This window comes from Cryptomeria japonica, chromosome 7 (genome assembly GCF_030272615.1).
Source record: "Cryptomeria japonica chromosome 7, Sugi_1.0, whole genome shotgun sequence".
NCBI lineage: Eukaryota > Viridiplantae > Streptophyta > Pinopsida > Cupressales > Cupressaceae > Cryptomeria > Cryptomeria japonica.
In genome coordinates this window covers 817008898-817036271 of record NC_081411.1, presented here as the reverse complement: position 1 = coordinate 817036271, position 27374 = coordinate 817008898, and the positions used below count along the sequence as shown (strand labels likewise).

General features: G+C 36.1%; 1 protein-coding gene across 1 annotated transcript in view; it reads left to right on the top strand.

Annotated features, from left to right (window-relative positions):
• LOC131041804 (N-terminal acetyltransferase B complex auxiliary subunit NAA25) overlaps positions 1 to 27374 on the top strand; it is a 77372-nt gene that overhangs the window by 44554 nt on the left and 5444 nt on the right. Inside the window, exons 10-17 of the mRNA XM_057975018.2 lie at positions 5988 to 6193; positions 6757 to 6887; positions 7216 to 7292; positions 7755 to 7829; positions 7916 to 8108; positions 21215 to 21334; positions 21413 to 21551; positions 21891 to 21931. Coding sequence (XP_057831001.1) covers positions 5988 to 6193; positions 6757 to 6887; positions 7216 to 7292; positions 7755 to 7829; positions 7916 to 8108; positions 21215 to 21334; positions 21413 to 21551; positions 21891 to 21931 — 982 coding nt within the window. The remainder of the gene's footprint in view (positions 1 to 5987; positions 6194 to 6756; positions 6888 to 7215; positions 7293 to 7754; positions 7830 to 7915; positions 8109 to 21214; positions 21335 to 21412; positions 21552 to 21890; positions 21932 to 27374) is intronic.

The window sequence follows — 27374 nt, the reverse complement described above, 5'->3', positions numbered from 1 at the left end:
ATGTTGAATATTCATCCATGCAAAAATCACCCCATTATGTCATAAATGCTCCATCATTTCCACATGCGGCGGCTGCATGCAAAAAGAATCTGCCTTAAATTCAACATGCAATGACCGGGCTGCCACTTGGCAAGAAAACCTTGGAGAGAGAAAACTTCAGGGGAGAAGAATTTGATCCATGAATTTTTTCTTGAAGTTTCTCAAACTCTCCTTGCTCTGGAGGAGATTTTCAACAATTCTCCACCATCTCCTATTTTTTAAGGTAGGAGATTCTTGAAAATCTCCTACCTTAAAAAATAATGAGACTCCTCAATGTTGATTTTAAGGTAGTGCTCATTAACCACAGGCAAACATCAAATCTGTTACCTTCCCAACCATAGACTATATGCTCTTATCGTCACACCCGAGCACACTACATAAATTTCTCACCGTCAATTGATCTGCTTGTACATGAATTTGATCTGCCTGATTATGATCGAACTTGTTGTCTGATCTCAGCTCCATAGAGGGAAGACCACGTCCATATATATCCGTCGAAAGGAGATATCCAAGAGTCGGCTCTCATCAAGGAGGCACGGCCTTCATGAAGCATCACATGCCTTCAAATGAGGGGTGGCAGAGTTTAACCAAAAGTCGGCCCCTTTGAAATAAATCCGATAAGTCAAACTCGATAATGTATGTTTAATCATTAAACTTGATAATGCATATTTGACTTAATAAAGATATTAAAGGATTAATATAAGTTGATAGATTCATCAAATGTGTAAGGCCAATAGGCCATTCACACATTTGATCTTGCTGAGTCGGCCTGTCGGATTTCTACCGATGCTATATCATTAACACTCAAGGCATCGACATTGATCATACTCCCGAGATTTAGAGGGAGTCCACTGAACCTGTAGCAGATGATGATCCAATTGAACCTTTGGATCCTATTGATGGGCCTAGAGATATTGTTGTGAATCGAAAGAGACCTCTTTGGGCAAGGAACATTATGCAGGAGGCATAAAAGTTTGCGGCTCCTAGAGGCACATTCAGAGAAAGTAAAAGACCACAAATATTCTCTAGCTATGTTGCATTAATGTGTAATCTTATTGAGATTGAAACTTCCAGTGTTGAGGAAGCCTCAAAACAACAAGTATGGAAAGATGCTATGGATGGAAAATATCAATCTATTATTAAGAATGACGTTTGGGATATTGTACCTAGACCTGAAGGAAAGTTAGTGGTATCTTCCAAATGGCTATACAAGATTAAGCATGCAGTTGATGGAAGCATTGAGAAGGACAAGGCTAGATTTGTGGCTCGTGGTTTCTCTCAGAAAGAAGGAATAGACTATGAAGAAACATTTGCTCCTGTTGCTTGCTATACTTCCATCAGGACCATCATTGCCATTGCAATAGCTAAGGGATGGAAGCTACATTGGATGGATGTGAAGACAACTTTTCTCAATGGTGTGATTGAGGAAGAGGTCTACATTGAGCAACCTGAAGGGTTTGTGATTCATGGGAAAGAGTCTCATGTATGCAAATTGAAGAAAACATTATATGGTCTTAAGCAAGCTCCTCGTGCATGGTATGAAAAAATTGACAAATACTTGTTGAGTTTGGGTTTTTGCAAGAATGATGCTGATTCGAATCTTTACTTCAAGGTATTCAATGGTGAAGTTTTAATCTTGGTGCTATATGTTGATGACTTATTTCTTACTGGGGAAGACCATCTCATCCTTAGATGTAAGGAGTTGACTTCAGAAATTGAGATGAAGGACCTAGGACTCATGCATTTCTTTCTAGGTTTGGAAGTATGCCAGAGGCCTAATGAGATTATCCCGAGTCAAGGAAAATACACCATTGACATCTTGAAGAGATTTGGAATGTTAGACTGCAAGTCTATGTCTACACCGATGGAAACTAACTTGAAGACTTTGAGGGAATTTGTAGTTAGTTAAGATCTTGTGGATCCTGTTGTGACCACATCACACATCGCCCCATCAAGATGGGGACCCTCTTTGTTTTAGGTTTTGCCCTCTCTAGGAGTAGTCTCTCTCTATGCTCTTTTCTAGTGAGTGGAGTAGAATAGATTATCAAGCATTAGGATTCAAAGATTGAGCAAGTCAAGCAAAGTTAGGTGAAAGAGTCAAGTTAAGAGTTATTCATGAGGTCGCCTACATTGCCCGAATTTGAGAACTGAGCTTTCATCAAAAAACGTCATTGGACTGAAATTTGCTTAAATACATTGACCCGTACCTTGCTCAGGCTCTAGAGCAAGATTTTTGTTTTAGGTCCCGTCCTTCCGAAGGTCATAGAGCGAATTTCCTCTATAGATGTTCTTAAGGGCCAAATTGATGATGCTTTCATGTGAAGAAATTGGAGAACTTAAGGCTCAAATCGATGAGGTAAAAGGAAGTGAGTTTATGATGATGCTTTCCTATATAAGCTCCACTCCTTTCATTTGAATAGGCTAATAGCAATGTTAATGATGTTAGTAATAGCAATAAAGTAGAAGAGAGAGTATCAGTGCTAGAATATTGGCAAGAGAAAGACTTGAAGAATTGTTGTTGTTTGGCTATTGGATTAATGAAACATTGAAGCTATGGTGTTTTTGCTCAACCCTTGAAGCTTGTTGCATGGTTCTTTTATCTTCTCAAGCCAATCTTTTGATGATAGTTTAAGCATTAGATTACATGATGGAATGTTGCATTTGATATATTGTGAAGCTCGTTATCCATACCACTAGCTTTCTTGCTGATTGTAAGCAAGCCTTGTGTGGTCAACTGGAACATTTGAAAGTGTTTAAGTTCGATCATTGCTTAATCATTGATATGCATTCAATTGATGGTGTCTATGGTTAGTAGTGATTTGAAAATCTTCAAACATCCTTAGAAGATTGCACTAGTTCTAGTAGAGTTGTTTCTGTACGGCAAAGCTATAACTAGTTGAGTTTCACTTGTGTCATCTCTTCATTCATTCATTTTAGAATAGCTTAGAATTCCTCTAAACCCTCATCTTTTGCCAAATTTTCGGTAACCATTTAGTTGTCTTAGGAGAAAATCCCATTGCATACCATCTGCCCTTTGATGAAACAACAATCACAACGACCAACTAAGCTTATCCACACTTAGTGATCCTACATATATGAACCTTGGAGACTTTTTGGGTGATCCTTGAGCTAAATCTTCAGCATCCAAGAGATTTTGTTCAAGAGAGGATAAGATACTTATGGTATTTTATTTTGTGTTCACATGTGCCTAAGCAACACATCAACAAATCCTACTATGTACATGCAGTTGATTGGATCCTTGATGTATCTAGTTAACACTAGACTAGATATTTGCTATGCAGTGAGCGCACTTAGTTAGTTCATGTGTGAACCAAGACATATACATCTAGTTGCAGCCAAGCATATCTTGAGATACTTGCGTGACACAGTTGGATATTGCTTGAAATATTCTTCCAGTGTGAACCTGAATCTGCAAGGATATTCTGATTCTGATGGGGCAAGGAGTGTTATTGATCGGAAGAGCACCTTTGGTTGTTGTTTCAGTTTGGGATCTGCTATGATCTCTTGGTGTAGCAGGAAGTAGTCTTCAGTGGCACTGAGCACCGCAGAGGCGGAATACATTGTAGCATGTGTGGCAACTCGAGTGGTATGGCTTTGGAAGTTACTTGCAGGATTGTTTGGACAATTGTTCGAGCCTACACTTATTCATTGTGATAACCAAAGCTGTGTGAAGCTATCTATCAATCCAATGTTTCATGATAGAACAAAACATGTGATCCAATACCACTACATCAAAGATATGGTACAAAGGAATGCTGTTCAGTTGAGATACATTTGTACTAAGGAACAAACAACTGACATTCTCGCCAAGCCTCTTGCCAAAGTGAAGTTTGTGCGTTTTCGCGACAAGTTTGGAGTTGTGGAGAATGAAGCACTTGCTGAGAGGGACTCTCAACATTAGTAATTTCTTGAGATGTAGTATAATGCATTCTTCTCTGTGAGAGAAGTTTGAGGTGCAAGCCATTGTTTAATTCATTCTTCTCTGTGAGAGAAAAGTTTGAGGTGAAAGCCCTTGTTCCACCCTCTGGGAGTAGCCATGGTGGATGTCATTTGAGAGACTTCATGACTTAGCACTTGTGTTTATTCCCCCTCTGGGAGTAGCCATTGTGAACGTCATGATGAGATGATGACATTACGTTGAGTGATTCCGTGATGGGCACTTGTGTTCATTTGCAATTCCATACATGGGAGTAGCCATGATGGACCCACCCTCTGGGAGTAGCCATGGTGGATGTTACTATGTGTCTCAGATATCAAGAAGGATTCCTCCCTAGCTAAGAGGGAGTGTTGATGTTTATAGCTTTGGTCGGATTCCTTCTATGGGCTGACATAGCTAATCTAAATGTCTAATTGACCTATCGGCCTTAGACATTTTATAGATCAATTTACAAACATTTATTCATACCGATTTAATAAAAGGGACAATTAAAATGTCAATTAAGCAAATATGATTTGCTTGTATAAAATAATGTAATTATTACATAATGAGCCGACTTAAAAGTCCGCCATCCTTTGTGAAATAACACAATGCATCATATGGAGACGTGTTCCTTTGAAGGGTGCCGACCCTTGGGTGAAGAGTATCTACCGGCACATATAAAGGGAGATCATACCTCTTTTCTTTGGCATCGATCATTTTCCATACAACAAGCAGATCGTGTATATCATCCTTCAGCATCTCGTGTTCAACTTCAGCAGTCCGATTCCTTCCTCAGCAGGTCGTATTCATAAGGCAGATTGAACTTATACTATACACATTTCTTTGGAAGTTTGGGTTGCATTCACTGCGATCTAGAGTGAATCAATTTGATCATACGGCTTCAAAGTGTGAAGCATTTGTAAAGACATCTTGCTAATATATTACAAGACATTTGTTGCTGGGTTTTTCACCTTCAAGAGGAAGGTTTTCGCAGGGTATATACTGTGCAATTGTGTTTGAATTATCTTCTATCTAATCTGATTATAAAACTTAACAACAAACAGAGAAATTGAAGCAATCCTAACTAAGACAGTTGCTCTACACCACAAGGATTGGGTAGCTCACCTTCCTGAAGCTGTTTGGGCCTATAGGATAGCTAGGAAGACTACAACAAGATTTACACCATATGAAACTGTGTATGGGATGAAAGCTGTCCTTCCAATTGAGTTTGAAGTTAAAACATTAAGGATAACACTACAGCTTGATATGGACTTATCAACAACCCAAAAGGAAAGAGGATTGAGGTAGCAACTCAAGCTTTTATGTGAGGGTCACCGCCCTGATGTACAAGTCATAATTAACATTTGCAAAACAGGAAATGAAACATGAATATCCCAATTCTATAATGATGAGAAAAAGCTCTTGCCTAATCCTCAAGGCTCTGGAAAATAAGTCAACAGATCCACTGCTGTTTTCTCTACAGTAGTGCTAATGATCTCACTGTTTTTTGCTTATAAGTATAGCTGTTTTAAGCTGTTATCTATGTTGCTTTGCTTGTATTTTCAATTAATGTTATATCCATGCAGTCCTGGTGAGGTGATCTTCTGAGCCTAATGCAATGTCCCTTGCTCTGTTATATATATATATATGTGGGATAAACATCAGTGATTATTAACATTGATTAATAATGTAATTGCTAGCTTTCTTTATTGACATATAGTAAACGTGTCTTATGACCTTTGATAAACATTGTGCTCTATTTACTTTTATATTGTTGGAATAGGTGATCATATTGCTTTCAAAACCAAGGGCATTTTTTTACACTTGTAGTTTTTATATGTAACTGAATGCACTGAGCAGTCTCATCCGCCTTTTTTAGTCATTTGTGATGATTAATATAATTTTTGTCGTTCTTTCTTTCTTGAAATAAAAAACAAATAAAAAAATTGATCTTTGTAAAGTTGCATGCTTTATTTTCCTTATAAATCTTGTTTTCTTGCAAATTCAGATTTGGATATTTGGCTAGCTTCAAATCTGATGTGGAAGAGTTCTTACAATTTTTTCATCCATCCGAAAGGCCAAAACTTCTTAAAATGCTTCACGAGTCTTGCTCTCAGCTATCCTCAGATGGTGCAGTTCGACAACTGGGACGAGCTATTGCAGTTTATCAAGTTGAAGAGTATTTAGATATGACATTTACTGCATCCAATGATGGTAAGATACTGTTTAAGATTTTAATCATACATTGGAGACATTGTCACTTATTTTAGTTTGATTAAACTTGTTAGAATCCATTGATTGACATGCTAGTTTCTTGGCTAAATATTCAAAACTAAGTACATGTGCGAGTCTGCATCACAGATATTAAGTCTTCTTGTTTGATATTGAATTCTTCTAGTTTATCAACTAAATATTCTAGCTTGAGGCTTGTTTACATGTTTTTATTTGGATGTCAACTTCTTTTGGAGACTGTAAAATGCTTGTGGATGTTTGGATCAACCTGGAGCTAAAACTAGAAATTAGAAGTTGATGAAAGAGTGATATTGCTGGCTTTGAACAAATGCCATTTCTGTTTGATGGGACGTGGCTATCCTTTTAATGCTGTCCAGATTGAATTTTATCTCTAGCATTTTTCCAAGCATATGGTTAGATTACGTAAAACAATTTTCATGGCTTATAATGTTTTATATTGTCTTTCTGTGTGAGGTGAGCAATTCACACAATGATCTAAATCTTTTACTTATTTTTCTTTTTGTATTGTGGTCTTTGTTTTGCAGATTGTGTAGTGCAGGCTGTGACCTTAACTAGACTTTATTTGGATAACTTAAACCTGTCAAAAGACCTTGATCCTCAAGAGAGTATGCATGGTGAAGAGTTGTTGACAATGGTGTGTAATATTTTAATGCAGGTATAGATTATAGTTTCTAGCCTATAGCATTTTGTTATTCTTGATTTGTACAAAAATGTATACAATTACTTGTGGGCTGTACTCTGTCTATTTGGTGTCTAATTGAGGATGGATATAATAGTCTGAAATCACATGTTATACAACTAATAATGTTTGAGGCCTTTGTGGCACACTGTACTGATATATGTCATTAAACTTCACATGCACAATGGTTTTCCATCTCCTGCACTTAAAACAATGTCGATTTTCTTGCTTCATGCATATCATGTTCCATGGTTAAATTATGTTTATAACTTATTTTCAGAGACTGGTATGATTTTTCTTGTAGTTGTTTTGGCGTACTCAACATCCTGGTTATTTGTTGGAGGCAATTATGATATTAGAGTTTGGCCTGTCAATCAGAAGGTAAATTTTATCTGTAGTTTTTCTTACTTGTAATGCTATATATGTTATTTCAAGTGAGTTTATTTTAGCTATATAATGTAAGAATAAGAGATTGGGAAGGAGGGTGGAATTTTCTGTTTGTCAGCTTCGACATACATTTTTGTTAGGAAACTGTCAACCATTCTTTCAATCTAGATATAAGTTTCTGATTTTTGAAGCCAATATGAACAGTTTTTTTGGCTATCAAGGTGAACATATGGCATATGTTGTGCATCAAATAGACTATCTTAGCGATTTCAAAATGTTATACTGGCAACTAGGAAAGTTGATACTGCTCATGATCTTGGTTGCTTATTCTATATGTAACATGAGAAACCAAATTCTAAAAATTTCTATGCTATTCTGTATGTGGTGTGATATAAGAACTTAGAATTTCTGTTTTACATAATTGATTTGATGGTAACATTTTTTTTTCTGTACCAGACATATTTCACAATACAGGATTATGCTTGTTCATATGTACACATATTGGGCTGCTACTCACTCAGCATTTGAATGGTACATTAATAACTCCTTATGTTGCAGTGTGCTTTTATTGTTGATGCATTTTTTGCAGTCTTTATACAGCTTGCTGCTTTTATCAGGTATAAAAGTATGGAAATAAAAAACATTCTGCTGGAGTCAATGACACATCATATATTTCCTCAATTGCTGAGCTCTCCCCTCTGGTCTGAATCATATGAATTAATGAAGGAATATCTTAAGTTCCATGAAGATTACTTGAAAGAAGCAGCAGATCATACATTTCTGGTCTATCGTCATATCAATTACTCTAAGGTAGGTGTTGTCTTTTCAAGTGGAAGCATTCAGTGAAGTTCAGTTTCAGAATACTATATTCAGTGTGGATATTCTGAAATTAGAGCTTTAGTGTCTACTTCATATATTTCTCATACCAGAAGCCATTTTTCCAATATTGTCATATGATCTAGCATATTGATTTTTCCATAGTTACTTGGCTTTGACATTGTATATTCATGTTGGTCTATTCTTTTGTCTTCTTTAACTCGAACAGGGAAACATGAGGTCTAGTCTTACAAATAAAATAAACCTGTTATCCTTGTTCCAAGAGTGAGTTCCCATATTGCACTTGTTCTATACATTTTTTTTTTGTTAAACACATGTAGCTGGACGCAGTAATCTCTTTGAAACCATGTATGTTTTGTTGAGTGCCAGTTGATTCTTGCTTTGAGATCCTGAATGACTCAGTGAAGTGTCTAGATAGAAGTTTAAGTTGAATGCTGCTAATTTCTGAGAGAATGTCTAGATAGAAGTTCAAGTTGAATGCTGCTAATTTCTGAGAGAATTTTAAGTTGAATGTTGCTAATTTCTGAGAGAATGTTGTAAACCAAAGTTGCATGGACAAGGATACAGATACAGATACAAATATAGTATCAAATACGGATATGGCCATTCTTAAGACCCTTCATATGGACTGTCACAAGGTTCAAGTTTGAATTCATGTTTGACAACAACAAATTTTGAATGAAATTTTACAAGGAGAAAGATTTGGAAAAAAATTATGATTAAATTCGCCTTCAAATTTTTTGAAACATACAAGTGGTACATTTAAAAATTTAATTTAATATTTGTTAAATTTTATATGCATAGTAAATTATTATTTATAAAAGATAAATAATATTTTTATTTGATCGGTTAAAAGATAAATAATATTATTGGGAAAAAGATCATGATTTAATTTACTTCTATAAATTCAATTTTTTTTAAACATACAAGTAGTACATTTAAAAATTTAATTTAAACTTAAAAATTTATATACATAGTAAATTAAAATTTATAAAAGATAAATGATATTATATCAAATTTCAATAAATTATCATAAATTTAGAATATATTAAATTTATAAAAGTTTGTAAAAGTTTCTATAATAAATTTAAATATTTAAATTTGTCTATTTTAAAATAAAGCAAGTTAAATGTAATTTAATATTTGAATTCTTTGAATTTTATGTTACTAATTTAAAATCTATTTATAATATTAAATGTTAATTTATTAAATATTACTATTAAAAAATTACAAACGAAAATAAAATAATATTAAATGAAGTTTTTTGATAAAAATTCAATGTAATTAAAATAATAGTTCTAAACTCTATTAAAAAACTAAAATGCATATAGAAAATCTTATAAAAGACCCAATAAAAAATCGCTCTGACCATTTTGGTTTCTATCGATGAGGTAAGAGCAAACAATGAACAGAGTTGTTTCCACGTATACAAAACCTTAAAAGTATGATAGAATTTAACTCACCAAATTGAAAGCAGACTAAATAAATGAAAAACGTAAATAAAAAACACTAAATACTTCATGGAACGACTATCAACTAAGTCGTGCAAGTCTACAAACCTTTGGCAAGGGTCATGTTGTTTAGAACTTTGACCTTTGATATAACCTGCAATCGCTGTTGTGCAGATTGACTGTGACCTCTTCAAATCCAGATTGCTATTGTGTTTTGATCAACGATAGGAACTATTAATTAAAACATCTTATCAAAAGCCCTTGTAAAGTTGCATTTCGAAATATTTATATAAGTAAAATTGCTTGCTACTTTTCGTACAAAATTTCATGAATTTTATGTAGAAATTTTGGGTTCGCCAAATTTCAAACTTCATGGCTGAAATTCGGCAAACCTTGTGACTTAGCATATGGATACAGCAGGATACATATATACATATATATAAAACAGTTTTCTATGTTTAAATTTGTTTATTTGAATAATCTTATCTATAATCAACATAATATTATTTTATTTTTAATAATTCTTTGTGTGCTGATCCATAAGAAGTTGTGGACATGGGGTCCACTCCCATATATAAAATAATCATAAAAGCAAGAATTGCAGCCCACGAATAGGGGTGCATCCAAAAGATTCCCGATTGGGGATAATCACAAAAAAAGGGGCCATTCTAGACCAAATATAAAAAGTTGCCACTTCCAGTAACAAAACCTATACTAAGCTATATGCAAGCGATAATGCTTGCCACCACCGAAATTCTACCTTCCAGTGCATATGGCTGAGTTGGAATTATTTAGGTTCTATATTTTTCTCTTTCTTGGAAGACCTCAGTTATCTGATGTTGAGGATTTTGTTTCTTCCTTTCTACTTTTGCCCATCCATGATCTTTTGGATAGCAGCTCTCAAGTTTTGTACCTTCCTTGTTACCCATCACAATAGAATTATCCATTGGTTCTAGAGGGCTCATTAAAGCAGAATCCAACAGGTCGGGATTCTTGTGCATGATCTGGCAATTCACAGTTGAGCCATTGTTAGGGTGGACAACAAATGGAGATGAATGGCAAGCATCAGGTGGAGGGTAGCAAACCTTAGTTTTTTATGCAAAGAAAATTAAAAAAAACTATTTTTTTTTGTTTTTGTAAGCTTGTAATCATTGCAGCTGCAGAGAAAGACTAGCTGTTTTGGGGGGGGGGGGATGCCAAGGGGATGTCCCCTTGCCGTCTCAGGGACGAGGAAATGTCCCCAAATGGCTGGGGATGTTTCCCTGGATTTTCGGTTAAGCGGGGACGACAAGGGACGTCCCCTTGGCGTCTCCCCATCCCCGAAATGGTAGGGGACAGGGACATCGGGGTTTGGATCAGGGGATGCATTCCCAAGTAACAGAGGAAATTATTAAATTATATTAAAAAAATGGCATCTCCCTGTAGCAGTAGCGGTACCAATCTCCATATTTTTAAGTGCCCCCGTCTCCTAGTAACTTTGTAGGGCATCGAGGAAAGTCAAGTTTGCCTTTCGTTTTGTCAAATTTGTCATTTTTTTTAGATCTGCAAGGGTTTCAAGTAGGGTTTAAAGTTGCCAGATCAAGGAGGGAGCTGAATTTTCAGAGCACTTTGGGTCAATTCTGATGCTGCCATTGTGTCTACAATTCCCCAAAACCTAAGTATCAACTATCAAATCATTGAATTTTGAGACTTTAGTTTGGGGGCATCAGAGGTTTTTTCGTCTATTGACAAAATTTGTACAACCTCACAGATCTGTACTTGGCCATATCGTATAGTCAGGTGGTGATGGCAAAAATTCCTCTGGTTTGTCAAAAATTGGCATATATCTTATCTTTAGTGGCATATTGTTGGTGTCATAATGCAGATTTGCCATTTGTCAGTGGTCGGTCAGATGGTCTTTTCATAGGTACAAGAAACGTGGTTTTAAAATTGTTTACAAATATTTTTTTTGGTTCAATGTTTTTTTGGTTCGCTTGCCCAAGCGATTCACCAACCATGTGGTTCCGTGGGTAATCGTGAGCTTATAGCCTTGGGTAGAACAACCTCCTGCTTGCTGCCCCGCCCTAGTGGTGTTGTCACCGCTAGTGGTGGGGTTCCTTTTTGCCCCACCAATGGACAGTCCTTTGAGGTTTATATACCTGGGAAATGGATATGCATATGGGGGTATATACTTGGGAAATGGATGCCCTTGAGCAATCTTATATTCGAGGTGGCCATGTGTGCGATGACTTATATTTATATAGGCAAATCATGAGTGGGTGCAGCTTCGAGAAGTAGGGAAAAGGGTTTTGTACATGTTCTTTCCACATGATTGTACATGTCATCACACTTTGGCCTACATGGATCTTTTCTATGGAGGTCTATGTTCTCCGTTGGTGCTTGGCAACAAAACTTGACTAATATTTGGCTCCAACATTCTCTCCCTGTCCCATTAAATGTGGGCCTTGGTTGAGGGAAATTGTTTAAAGTGGAGATTGGCTTGTTTGTTTGGTTGCACCACTCCAAGTGCATAGGGGGGATATGCCTAGGAAATGGATGTTTTTGAGTGGCCTTATAATAGAGGTGGCCGTGTGTGCAATGCATTCCATGTAGACTTGCTTTTCGTGAGTAGAAGGGCTTTGAGATGTAGGGTGAAGGGCTCAGCATGAGAGTTTCTTCCTAGGTGCCAATCAACTAAAGCTTCATCTTGCTACTTTGCGGTTGACGCTGATGGTTTCCTCATGCAAGGCTTTGAGCATTTCACAATTTTTTTACTTTTCTCTCAAGTTGTGGATGGATTGTTTGGTTTCAAGGAGGAATGCATGCTCCCTTTTTGGTATCCCATGTTGGGGTTTTGCACGTAGACTCCATCAGCCTTGTGGTGGCTTGTTCATGGCAAGTAGCTACTTGGTCAATCTTGGTAGTTGTCATACTGCTTGTCTCAAAGATTAAGACATGCATGTCCATGTATGAACTATTTTAGACTATGAAATTGTGGATGGCTCATTAAATCTGTTATAGTCTCTTTGATGGTACTTTGCTACTCGGATAAGCGTACTAATTCTAGAGCTTATATGTGCACCAAATCTTGATCACGACAGGGATGCATTATGCATTTTTAAGATAAAAGGCTAATGTGGGCTTGCCTGCTGCTTTGGTTATTCATGATAATGAGACGGATTGCACAGTCTCTCTGCTTTGTCAACTTTCGATGGCAGGGTAGAGGTCTACCATGGAAGTGATTGGTGATAGAGAACCAGGGTTTTATTTCGGAGGAGTGTGAGAAATGATGACCTCATCCAAGGAAGGCAATAGGCATGCAAATGACCCATTGGGCTGATCGAGTTTGGTAATTGGAATGAGTATAATCTAAATCCCATAACAAAGATCCATTAGAGAGGAAGTTTGGTGCCAGCAACTGTGGTAATTCCAGCATCAATAGTGTATATTTAAGTTGTGGCTGTTAAAAAGCCCGTAGTTGAACTTTTGGTGTCATGGTTGGTCTGCCTACTTTGTGTGCATTGGCCCTCATGTTCCTACTTCTGACAACATATTTCTGGCCTTAATTGGCCTAGTTGTGTTTTCAGTGCTGTTACTTTGAAAAATTTAGAGTGCTCAAAGCAAGCCTACACTTTGAATACATTAGCACAGAATAATGTTATAGGAGTTTGGACTTGTAATGTTGGCCTTTGGGACTGGAGTAATGGCTAATAGGAACTGTCGGGGGCATTCTTATTTGATTGTCAGAGGTGAAATTCTTAGATTTATGGCAGTCACTCTCAGCAGTAGAGAGGCTGAATGGATTTCTGCCAATTGCAAGCAAAGAAAACATATAAGCGTCTTAGATAGCACACTGTACGAAACTTTTGCAATGACACAACATCACCCCATGCATTGACTTATTATTTATAGTTAACACATTGGCATCAGGCATACCAACATTGAAAGTCACACAGATAACACAGAGAGTGGGGGGATGCGGGGTAAATCAGTGTTATAAATTTTTCAATATTTGTAGCAAACTCAGAAATTTTTAAACAGAGAGATATGAAGATAAACACACAACGCACAACAAGAACACATAATATTTCATGTGGAAAACCCTTTCGGGTAAAAAACCACAGTTCAAAGATCCTTCTATTTCATAAAAGGGCACCAACCCAACAGGCTACAACCCAGAATACAAACTGAGCACCAACTCAGTGAAAATGAGACACCAATCGCTGAACAGCTAAAATTCTTGAGACAGGCTCCAACCTCTGTGAGAGCTCCAACTCTCATATACTGAGAAATATTAAAAAGAACAGATTCTGACCCACACTAGAAAGATAAGCATCAAATTCTTTTCATGTCTTCAAGAACAGTGCTACTTCCTGAGAAACTGTTCACAACTATCAATAACAGCAAGCCCAGATTTTTTGATTTGACACTGCCGAATGATAACTTCAAAGCACAACACTCCTTTCAAAAACAAAAGGCATAACTCTTCACTTATCGACTTAGATCAAATTCAATTTAAACTTTGAACCATCACTCCAGTAAAGAATATTTTGATCCATCTCAGATTATAACTTCTCCATCACACCCGATCAAGTCACCACGCCCAGAAATTTTCATTACTCTTCCATCTCAGTACCCTTCAACATCTTTACACCCTCAAGAACACAAGTATACGTCTACAGTCAGTGACTTCAAAAATCGGAAATTGCACACCTAAAAAAAAGGCGTTGACCCCTCCTCTGTTTTTATATCTCCTTAGCAGCAGTACCTGAAAAGCTGTTCAAGAGCCGTACACTCCAATTGAAGCAGCACGGTATATTTTTTTCACTCAAAACTGATCTCATACTCCTTCCAGCAGACCCGATAATCATTATCCTGCCGTTACACCTTAATTAGTGCCACAGCTCAAATTTTTATAGGGTCGCCATGCACAAAAATGTCCTTCCATGGCTCCAAAATAATTCAGAAATCCAAAACAGCATTCATCGAAAGTTTTTTTGTATATTTGATAAAATTAGAAGCCGTTATTTTTGTTCTTCCACTAAGTCACCTTACAAAAATTAAAGTCCAGCCTGCAGGTGGCCTCCAGAATCTGGCGGCACAAACCTCCCCTCCATTTATAATGCACTTAATTTTTTTTTTTTTGCATTTCTTAGAATCGTATCATCTTTTAATGATCTCCAGAATCTGACGGCGACTCCAGAAGAAAATTGATTATCGGCAGCTGGAATAAAACGTCCCATGCACAGCCACACAGCTCCAAAGATTAAGCCAAAATATTAAGAGGGCGTTACAAAGTCGTGAAGCTGCCATATGAAATCTGGAATCTCTTCATTAAGAATAAAATCATGGTACTTCAGGTCGTGGGCATGCATATCAAACATTTAAAAACTTTCGGTTACTAACTCCCTTAATGGAGAATTAGAGACCATATACAGAAGCCTCGAACAAAATTCCAAAATCGTGGCCTGAGCTGCATTAATATTCAAACATGGCATCATACACCTAAGATAGCGTCTCTTCCATGAATAAGATTTGAAAAGAATTGACTTAAAAGGAATGGGCCCCACAACATGCTTAAGTGGCAACAAGGAATATTCAACATATGACTTGTCAGAAAAAATCTGATGTGGAAGTTGATAAGGGACAACAAAGCATCCACTAGGCAAAAGCATACACACAGTTATCTTAAGCAACTGAGCTAGCAGCTTAAGCTGCTCAACCAGCTTAAACGAAACAAAATATATACTTAGCATATTTACAGACACAGACATCAATGACAAAAAAAAAAGTTCAACAAACATCACCACAACTCATGTTGTGCATGCATCACAATGGTATTTGTGATTGACTGTAGTGAAGTGTTACAAAATCTGATCTACCTTGTTGGAAGTCCTATTTGAGTAATCTGAACTAACATTCAAAATTCTTGCTAAATCTTTCTTTGTATTGACCTCTGAGTAAATCATTCTAGAAAGGAGTCAAAAGAGCCAAACAAATAGTATCAGTGACAAAAACATTTCTTACAGTAATGCAAAAGATTTTTTCAAAATATACTGTACCTTGATTGCAATCATAGATATGTTGGATGAAGTGTTTCCTTTTACTAAAAAAACCATCTATCATAGAGATTGCCAATTATCATAGAGATTCATCTGTACAGTAAACAGAAATAAACTGATGTAAGTGGCAGATGAAGATTAATTCACTTAGTCCTTATACCAGCAGCTTTTATCATGCATGTTAGATGAAGCATAGTATGTAACAATTGTAATAGAAATTAAAATTTCTATGCTAAGCAGAAATGAATGGGTGTATCCAACTGATAAGGATTAATTCATGTGCGTTCTTTATGGCAGCATGTTTTATTGTAAATAGTAGTTTGATATTGGGAGCATATCATTTGCATTTCTTCATAAATCTCCTTCATCCTAATATTTCTTATACAAGCTCATTTACAGTCTCCAAGCATTTCTAAAGTTGTGTTAATTAGTGCCTCTAATGCATTTCCTGTTCCGGGACCATAACTGTAGGTATGATTAATTCTTGTTGAGTGCCTGTTAACTTTTTTTGCCAGTTTTAGGGTCTGTAGCAATTTGGGAAAAATCTTTTGTATGGCAAAATATTTCTATAAAAGTGTAATAAAGAGCCAATAAGAGAATACTATTGACTAAAATTTCTGTCCTACAGTAATCTAAAAGATTTTGTAAAAAAAGAAAAATTGTACATCGATTGCAACCTTAGACATATTGAATAGTGTTTCCTTTTTGCTAAAATGCCTAAACATTATCAAAACCTTGAGATTAAGATGCTAAAAATCTTAGTGATTAATTTTTATGCTTAAAAACAGCTGAGGTAAGCGGCACATAGAGTTTAACTCAAGTGTTCCTTATAGGAGCATATCATGGATGCTAGATGATCCTGAGAATATATTTTGTGACAATTGTCATAGAGAGAAAAAATTATTTGCCAAGCAGGAATGAATTGGTGTAATTAACGGTCATGGATTGATTCATGTGTGTTCTTCATCACATCATGTTTTATTGTAAGTAGTAGTTTGATTTTGAGAGCATCTCATTTTTTGTTTGTGAGCAGCTTGCTGACTTGGAGTCAAAGCCAGCCAGAGAGTTGCTTTTTCAATAACTCGTTGAGATTTTGGCTAGAGTTTTTGCTGCGTACTCTGAAAAAACCATAGCTATGAGACTTGGACTCGCCTTTGACTCGGCAACCTGATTTTGGACTCGGACTTGTGACATAAACTCGGCAAATTTGAAAACTTGTTTCATGCATCGCTTAATAAATAAAAGATAAATTAAATAATCCTTAAAAGACAATAACATCATCAAATAGAAGCCAATTTGATCACATACACTAGTATACATCGATCGCATAAGTATAAACGCAAATTGTAGCTAAAGGAAATAATACACATATACAAAACTCATGGAATATGAAATCCATTGCATCGAAACAAATATTAAAACTAAAATTACAAGAATATGGCTCAAAGGAGGTTGCATTGCTCATCCTAACATCACGAAAAGTCATGCATTGGCGTCTAAGATGGGTCTTTGATGATGATGTAGCCATGATATTTTCTTGTGTCTCAATGATTGGTGTGTATATTCAAGTGAGGAATTTATTAGTAATTTGTTTTTGAAGCCTTCATGTAATGTCCCCTTTCTAGCATTCATAGCATAATGTTGTCGTTAGCCTATTTCCCCATTGTTTCAACTGTGCCAACTTCTTAAAATGTAGTTCTGGATCCTTCCTATCAAATCTCTCTATCAATCGTTTTGTAAACTCAACATAGGAAGTGATTTGATCATGTCCCATAGTCACCATGCCATGGTGCCACCACTCATGTGCAACTCCATCAAGGTGTATAGCTGCATATTTAATGGCTTCTTCTTCAGGCATGCGATTAAGATGAAGGTAAGTATCCACCTTTTTGAACCCAGGCTCGTGCTGTAGTCTTCTCGGAAGCATCAAAATACGGTAGAGACAATTTCCTTACTTTCTTCCATAACTCGAAATTTTGGTTATTGTCTCCCGCATGAAGCATGTGTTGTAGAGATATAGCTGCCTGAAAACTCGGGTCCTCCACTCTCCCAATCTCGTCTGAATTGATCCTGTATGTCAGTGATCTGAGGCTCATTCACAGGCTGTGCTGGTGCCCTAGGTGGGAAGGTAGGTAGAAGAGGTCTAGAGCTCACTATTCAAGTGGGCTGAGCTACATGTCCAAAGTTTTCGTCCACATTTCCTCCATTGTTACCCCCATTTCCTTTTTGTCCACCATTATTACCCCCATTGTTTACACCTGTATGTCCATTATTACCTCCATTTTGATCATTATCCAGCATTGTTTCTGCCACCCATATTATTCACATTAATACCCATCTAGCGGGCTATCATCTGTGTTAGTAAGTCCAAATGCTGATTCTGTCGTTGTGCTCTTTGCTCTGCTAACTGCTGTCCCTGAACTAGTGTGTCCAATAACTGTAAAAATTTCTCCTCACCAGGGTCCCTTCTTTCACTCGTATTATTAATATTCTGATCCTTTGCAGCTCTTTGTTCCTCTTGTCCGGTATTAAGCAAAGTCCTGTTTTTCCATGTGTTGTAATGATGCGATAATGGTTGTACACTCCAATCAGTCATCACCGTTTGTTCATGTTCAACCCCTTTAGGATGGCAGGATTTTCTGCTTTGATACCACTGTAATGAATGCCCAAATATTTTTTTTGAAAGTACCTAACTGCTGTATGAAGGTTCAATGTTTGTGTTTTTTCTTATTTGTTTGTTTGAACTTCTCACATGCCATTCATGATATAATAATGCGAAATGGAATATAACAATTTGCTAGAAAGCATATAAATAACTCACTAAGTAGCAGCATTCAATCCTCCAATAACCTGATTTTTATTATTGATATTTCAAGAGCAGATTACAAACATATATAACAGATTTTAAAAGTGATTTCAGACCTGGGAATTGAGGCATAATAGCAACATATCAAACTTCACAAAGCCCACACACAGCAATAAGTGCAACTCTTAATTCCCTTTGATCCCGGACCTCTTATAACTTTGAATCTTGGTGGCATTGTAGCAAAATCAATATTCACGGATACTGTAGCAAAATCACTATTCACGGCTACTATAGTGAACCACTATTCACGGCTACTGTGGCAAAATCACTATTCACGGCTAATGTAGCAAAATCACCATTCATGACCACTAGCAAAACACTATTCACGGCTACTGTAGCAATAGGTACCAACTTCTGATCTGCATTTCAAACCCTTGTAAAAACTCTATGCAAACTCGCCAATGAAGCCCATTGTGTTTCTTGGATGAAAACACCCCATAATCCTCCTGACTTTGTCTTCCAACAGCAAAGAGAATGCTGGCAAAGAGGGATTTCGTCCTCGAAGCCCATTAAATCAGATTTTCAAGAAATCCAACAGCATAATATTAATCATATCCAAGCATGCTAAATGGAAGCTCGTCCCTCTCTTTTATAATGTTCTCACAAGAGCCCATTCCTTCGTTTTGTCAATGTGGGATAAACATAACTCCCTTTATGTAACTTATATCTCTGATGTATTATAAATTAAAGGGGACTCTTATATTTAAATATTTCCCACAATCTATAGTCTATGCATTAATAAAGTTTTATATTTAAATTTAACTTTATAAAATAGCTTTATTAATGCACAATAAATCTTATCAATGATAAAAAATTCTTCTTGTCGATTTTAAACAATTACCATCGACATGCCACTACCAGTGGATGTCCAGCCATGTCTAGAATGACCTCCTATAAATAGTAAGTATGTCCAAAACTGCCTCAAAACTGCTCAAAAAGATCTGCAACTAAAATTGTCTAGGCCAAACGGTCTCTAAGTCCCATTAATGTCCTGGTTAGCCTACGGGACCATGCGGAAATACACTAACGACAACATTATGCTATGAATACTAGAAACGGGACATTACACTTCAATATTGTATATTTGTTGACAAGCTCATTAACAAAGAGGAGTGGCTAAGTAAAAAGATAAATGGTTATGTTCTATTTTGATTTCAGCTAGGATACCAATAGATGGGATTCTTCTATTAGTTGTCTGTGGAAGGCTGATTGATATATTTTGCATGATGAAAACGATATTTCTTGCCAACTAAGACTTAACTTGCTTTCAGTAGTACAAGGACTGTAGCATGCCAACTTTGTCTATAGTGGTCCTTGCATACTGAATAAGTTGTCTGATATATGAAACAAGATAATCCTTGATTGTGGCTTTGACTATGAATATGCAGAGATTTGTAACAAGGGATATGTATTATGTAGATTTTTATGATCATAATACATCATTGGCTTATTACTTGCTTAGGCTTAATAGTTTGATGGGGTTTTGGGGGCAATAGCAAAATTAGGTCGAGTAGCACCCTTCGCGGGGGGTCTGGGTCTGGGTCTGTGAGAGAGAGAGAGAGAGAGAGAGAGAGAGAGAGAGAGAGAGAGAGAGAGAGAGAGAATGTTGATAGGAGCTTTTTGATTACTGAAATATGACTAACTGAAAATTTATAAGATTTTCTAAAACCTAGAATGAAACCTAGAATCTGCATCATAACTCCTACAGATTTGAAACCACTCTAAAAAATGTTGCCAATATATACATGAAATATAACTTAAAGTATAAGACCTATACTTAAATGTTATATTTCATGTATATATTCTGATGTAGAGAATGAGACTGACTTGAAGACAATAATGGCAAGTTAAATATTATATTTCATGTATATAGTTTGGGGGCATATGAAAAACATTGAAGTTCTGCGAGTTAGAAAAAAAATCTAAAATGGCCGAGTCTTAGGCCTATACTCGCCTAGACTCTGAGAGTCTGGGTGAGTCTACAGCCTCGGCAAATCTGGGAAAGACTCGGTCAAGTCTGAGTTCCGGGCCCCCAAACTTGGCAAGCTTGACTTGCCTCAAACTCACCAAGTTTTGGCAAGTCTAGGTGAGTCTCATTACACTGACTCATGCAGCAAAAACTCTTGAGCAAGCAGAAAATCATTTTTTTCTTTTTGAAAGAAGTTTTTATCATTTTCTTTTTTAAAAATTGTGGATTTAAATAATTTTTCAACAATTTTCGTAGCTATGCAAGAATTAAATTCATATCTTATGCTTTTTAACACTATTTTGCATGTTATTTAATGCTTGTCTATGGATTTATTAATATTTTTACTGTGCTAAGTTTTTGAAGCATGGTTGGTGTTTTATCTTTCTTCAATCCTCTTCACATTGATAGTTTTTTTCATGTTGATTTGCAAATTTCAAAGCATTTCTAAATCTGTTTTCTTTTAGGTTTACAATCTTTAGTATCAACCATATTTCATTAAAAGCATCAGTGCAATACGTTCCTAGTTAAAACTTGGCCTTTCTGTATAGAACCCAAGCTTATATTGGTTTAACTTTTAATTTCAAGAGAATATTCTTAGGTTGCCTCTTAGAGAGAAGCTGTTCCATATGAAGTAGGTGCTGTTACTTGTATCCTTCTAACATTAAAAAAGATCCCTTCTGTCTGTTTTCATATTTACGCTTTTTGACTATCCACCTTCATACATGGTTTACTGAATATGGGTATTGATACAGGTTCTTGAGTTTGTGAAATTCCGTGAGCGAATGCAGAATTCATATAACTATTTGCTTGTGAGAATAGAACAAACAATCTTACAGCTGAAAGAGAAAGCAGATAAGTTTAAAGAAGTAGAGGTTGGTCTGAGCCATTTCTTCAATTTTATTTGTCATTATTAACTATGTGGCTGTTTTCTAATTTTTAGTTTGTTGCAGAATATCTTGATGAAATTGAATTCGGGAATGGAAGTGCTTCAGTGGTCTGAAGAAAAATGCCTTGATTCTCTTTCGTTTAATGGAGACTGGAAAACACGTCCTTGGTGGTCACCAGCTCCAGATGAATGTTATCTTTCAGGTTTATGTGATGATGCAATTTGGTTGCATTCTTTTCTAGCTGTTTTTGCTGTACCTTTTTTTAATCTTTTGATTTTATGTTTAGTGAGGATTAACAACCTAAGGAAAGGAAATTGACATCAACAATTATGATGCTAAATGACTTTTTTCATCTAACATGAGATTTGAAGGCTGATGTTTCTGTTGTCAATCCTTCTCTAAGTTCAACCATTAGCTACATGTCTGTTACATTATTAATTCACATACTATCTTTCAACTTTGAGGGCAAGTACAGTGTTTACTATTATATTTTACATATAAATAGTGAATCCTCTGAATGAATGTTTAATCTGTTGTACAGGTCCTTTTGAAGGGGAAGCCAGTCATCAGAAAAATGACTTGGTAAGAATGTAGGCACCTTTAGTTGCAATCAGTTTCTTTAGTTCAATGCAATCATAATTTTTTTATAAACTCAGCTTCTGTTGAAGGGCTACAATACGCTTCTTCATGAGATTTATTGTTGATATTTTAGGCTAGCAAATTTCTATATTCAAAATATTTTAAAATCATTATAAATTCACATATTTTAGTCATACCATTGGTCTTCTATTGAGCATCAGGTTCAATGGGAATACCCTGTCCTATAAAATCTGGAAATTTGATGACTTGCTTAAAGAGGCATAGAGCATGTATCCTTTGCCAAAACAAATAATTTCTGAATACAATGTGCTTAGCAACATCTATTTAAAGACAATTCAACTCTTCCATGCAGAATCAGGAACTATCTGCATGAGCAGCTGTCTTCCATCTTGCCTTTAAATTAACATTTATAGCAGACAAGTTTATCTTATTCTGTAACCTTCAAACTATCTCAAGGGAGAGGGATAATGGATAAGCCAACTGATTGACCTGCAGGCATACCTGGAACGTTTTAGAAGATCATGCAATCTGAAGTAGGATCATCTGGAAATGGAGAATTATGTGAATCTCCAAAAAGCCCCCAAATCTTGGTCTAAACTGTCCATTGGCATCTGATTCCTGAAATCTGATTATAGGTTTTGCTGAAGATGCTTGCACTGGAACTACAACCAATTAAACCTATGATATGATCATTCTTATTATACCAACGTAAATGTCTTATTGATTACTTTCTCTGACACCAAAGGCATAACATGTCAGATATGTCATTCTTAATGATTCTTCTTTTGACAGCCAAGTCTTCGCAAGGTATTGACCTTGCTGTAATTTTTTCCAAAGAACTTGGTTTTAAATAGGCATGACATCTATTTATCATAACTTTAGGCTTATTTGGTCCACGTAGAAGAGCAACATAGTACTTGCAGATGAGATCTAAGGGCATTGTTTGAGTTTCTGTGAAGTGTATGCATGGATATTATAGAGTATTAGGGCTGTCTTAGCTGAAAATCTTGTCACAGTAAGAAGTTTTTTTAATACTTCTGAGAATCCAAGGTGACTTTATAATAAAGTCACCGTAGTGACTTAATGGTGTGTAGCTATTATTAATATTTAGAATCTTGGACAAAGAGTTGGACAAATTATTTACTGTTGGTTACATCTCTCAAATTCTATAGGACGAGATGAACCTTTTTGTAATTCTCACTATAGTATTTTATTATAATATAGTGCTATATTTGTTTATGTTTATTTTTCATTTGTTAATATGGTATCAAAGTGAAGGTCTTAGCCCAATCACATCATGTGCAAGGAAGGAAATCACTGTCATGGGTTTGAAGGAGATGCAGAATAAGTATGCGAGTGCTAACTCATGACTTATGTCTTGAAACCTGGTGTCTTTTGCATCTTTTATTTGTAATGCCCTCTCCTTGCGCCTAGTCAGCATTGGAGTTCCAATAGCCTATTCTGAGTCCCTTTAGGTTATGTGGTCATGGTTAAGGGACTTTTGTGCTCTGGTTGAGATTGTGCAGTGGTTTCTTGAGCTTTCTCATTCTAGCAGAGTTGCTTTCTTTAGCAGGGAGCTACTTTGGGTGTTTACTAAATATAGAAGTCAGTGGGCCACCAGTCCTTCAGTTAGTGAAGAGTTTCTATTCATATCATTGGTAAGTTAAAAGGCTTTAGAGAAATATTTGTTTTATTGGCCTTATTAATCTTTAAAATGTTGCCTTTTAAGTCTCTCGGAAAATACCCCCATGTCCTAGTGAGATAATGTTGTTTTAAAAGGGGGGTCAATGTATTTCATGACTAAAGGCAAATATTATGCCTTATAGGCTGGATGCCTAGTTGAGAGGGAAAAGTTTATTAAAAAAAAATGTAATTTATTTCAAAGAGAAAGGGACACACCCATGTGAGGGAATAAAGTGATTTTCAAAAAAAGAAAAAAAAAAGATTAAATGGAGGGAAACCCTAAAGGTGCACTAACTCTCCCTCTCATTCTTTTAAAAATGTCAATGAGCTCTCATTTTGAACATCTTGATTTTGGCAACCTAAGGAAGTGCTGCTGGAGTGTTTCCAGGAAGGACAATCTGTTGGTTTGAGGATGAAAACCCTCAGCTGGGACACTTGTTTCAGTGGTGGAAGACCCACTCAGACTGGTTACTGTTAGAAGATCGAAGTTTCCATTATTTTGGTGAGTGTTTTGGGGTGTGAAGTTGAAGATTTACATGGTGTTTTAAGTTGGGATTGCAGGTTATCAGTGTGGTGTGTGTTTTTGTGGTGTGGTGTGAGTCTGGATGGATAGTTTTGACTTCTTCAGTGTGCTGGCGTGGATTTTAGGAAATCTGGAATCTTTTGTGGTGTGGCTGAAGCTTTTTACCTATTCATAACTCCCGGAGGTCTGTGGATATCATTCTGGGTATTGGTCGGTTGTTTTCCTTACAGCCAAGCGCTTCATTTCAAGCTATTATTTGCTGTATTTGCTGGAGATCTGATTTCTAAGAGGAATTTGCCCCTAGGGCAGGCTGTATAGCTCCATCTTGGCATGAGGACATTATAAAGGGGCTCAATCTGCAGTCACAGAAGTCTGAAACCGTCTATTAAAGTGCCCAGTTCTGCAGATTGGATGTTTGCATGCTGGAGCAGATTCGGTGAGGTAAAGAAGCCTAAGAACAATCTATCAAAGTATCCTGTTAAGTGTTGGTGTTCAGTTTGGCCACTGTATACTTCTGAGCATTACTCTCATGACTGTACCAACATTCTCGGGTCTGGAAATATTGTCCTAATGTTCTGATTCCATACTGCTGTTAATTTGGATTAAAATGACGAGTTTCAAGTGAAATGATTGAATATGTGTTATGCTCTTTTATTGCTGTATTGTGTTCAATGCCTATACAAACATGATGCAAACAAATTGAAACCAACCATCAACGAAACGATAAACTGGAAAGCAAACACACAGCAAGTCAACTTGACATTTTCAACAAAGAAAAAAAAAATCAAAAAAAATCAGGGGTATTTATTAGACTACTACACATTCACAGGCCTCTTAATGTGGTCATATGGCCATTTTCTTCCACAAGCACTGACTAACAAATCTTTGATCACAAGAAATTGTGTTAGTTTTCTAGTTGTGTGGGCAAGGTTTTTAACAGTTGTGGTTGTTGGGTTTATGAGTGACCATTACCAATTGAAGGATGTTGCAAGGTCTAAACATTAGGAGGTCATTTAAGGTCTTGTCTAGTCAAGGGGCCATTAAAATAATGGTGAGATCATGCAAGTAAAAAAAGAAGTTCGTGGATATGCAGAGTTTGCTGCTTCAAAACCCTCACTATAGGTCTTGCCAATAATTCACTGGATTGGTAGAGTAGATTAAGGTAGTGTGTTTCACATGGGCTCTAAAAACCATAGATGGATTCTTGTCAATCAAGTGTCTCCTTGCAGCAACACAAGTAATTACATCCATAATAAATAAACCACATGTGGTGGTCCTATATCCATGATCACTTCGTCAAACAATAAAATAGTGTAGCTATAGATTTGATCCTATTTGATGCATGTACAAGTTTCAGAAAGATCATGCCAATATCACAAGAGTCAAGGAAGTTGATGAGAGTTTGGTTCTGTCTATCCATCCAGCAGTTTGACATTATAGTGCATTTAGTGTTTGTCCATTTAAATGAAGGTTCGTTAACAACGCACTTAACATCTTGTATTGCATCGTTGATAGTATCAGCTCTCACTATCTCATACATCAGAGCTTTGAATGCAAGACCTATAGTTGCAATAGCATACACTATACTCTGGCGATATGGAATCATAGGCTAGAGTGGAACCAAAAATTCACAATTGCCTTTTTCATCCTTTCTTGAATGTTTTTCCTCCATTCTATACTCTCCAAAGTGCTTTGCAATCTTAGTTAAGTATGAGGTTCAAAGAAAGGATAAATTTTTTTTTCACCTATGTTTGGGCTGTGTGTTGTTGAAGTGTTGATTGAAACTCCTTGAAATACTGTTGTGTTGGTTTTGCCTCATGTAAAGGATTGCCCCTACCATTTACTGAATTAGAATCCTCCACTTATGTCCCAGTTCTTGTCTTATTAGCCTTGCCATAAGAAATTACTTGAAGGTCCTAGTGTCCTTGATATGTGATGTTTTTAGGGCACTTTTGGCAAGGAATGATGTCAATTCTTGGTTCCTCGGCAAATGCCATTTGAGGATATATATGTCTCCATTAACATCACAATCCCAAAAATTGCATTTGAATTTCTTTGTACCTAAGATTGACATGCAATATGCTCACACCAAGTCTCACACGTGACAATATTAATAAATTTCTAAAATAAATAAATTGAATTCAGTCTTTCATGTTTCAAGGTTATAACTTTTTCCTTTTCACTACCAAAAGAAGTCCTTATTGCACTAACTTTGTCAAGAATCATTGTTTTCTTCATCTATGTTTGGGCTGCATGCTGTAGAAGTGTCAATTCAAACTCGAAAGATTATTGTGTTGGTTTTGCATCATGCAATGGATTGCCCCTACCATAGTTGCAAAAATCTAAGAGTAGTTGCGAGGCAGAACCAATTGTGAGTAACTCGTCGGAAAGCTCGCTATAAGGTTTTAACTCGTGATTTTGGCATGAAAAATCATCAAAAACTAGCAATTTTTGCATGAAATCCTATCAAAAACTTGCTGAAATTGGTATAAAACTTTTTTTTCAGAACATTAAAAAGTTAATGCGATTCAAATACTTTTGAGATGTGATTGAGGATGGCTGCGGTGACTTAGGGCACACAACAAAAGCACGATAACATAGGTCTTTTTGTTTGCCTTTGAACTGATCGGCCGTTGCATGAATATGACAAATTTTACTGTGGTGGATTCCTATTCCTTTCAATTAGAGTATTATCTTTTTCAATTGGGCAGGTTGCATGGGAAAGTTTTACTATGGTGGATTCCTATTTTATGCAACCTGCCAATTGGAAAAGATAATAGGAATCAACAACGGTTTAACTCATTAGCATCAAACAATGACATGGAAAATGGTTCCTGATTACAGCATCTTAAAAAAAAAAATATTCATCACATTTTGATGGAAAAATGTGGATAGAACTTTAGAAGTTAATCACCAAATTTTTATTGATATTGAAACTGAAGTTCATACGTATCCAAAGGTTGAACTTGTTTTTTGGTCTGTGATATATATTAAACCATAATTTTGATTTATATATGATGGAAATTACTAATATGGTCTACAAATTTATTAACATGTGCGTTTTTGGAGAATATCTTAAAAAATTTCTGGGCTCACTGAGTTCAAGTTTTTCAACTATGGTCCCTATACATGGTACATATACATATAGTACTTGAAAAATTAGTTTTTAAAAGATAGAGATGTATAACATAATATCAAATATAGACATTGGAACGATAA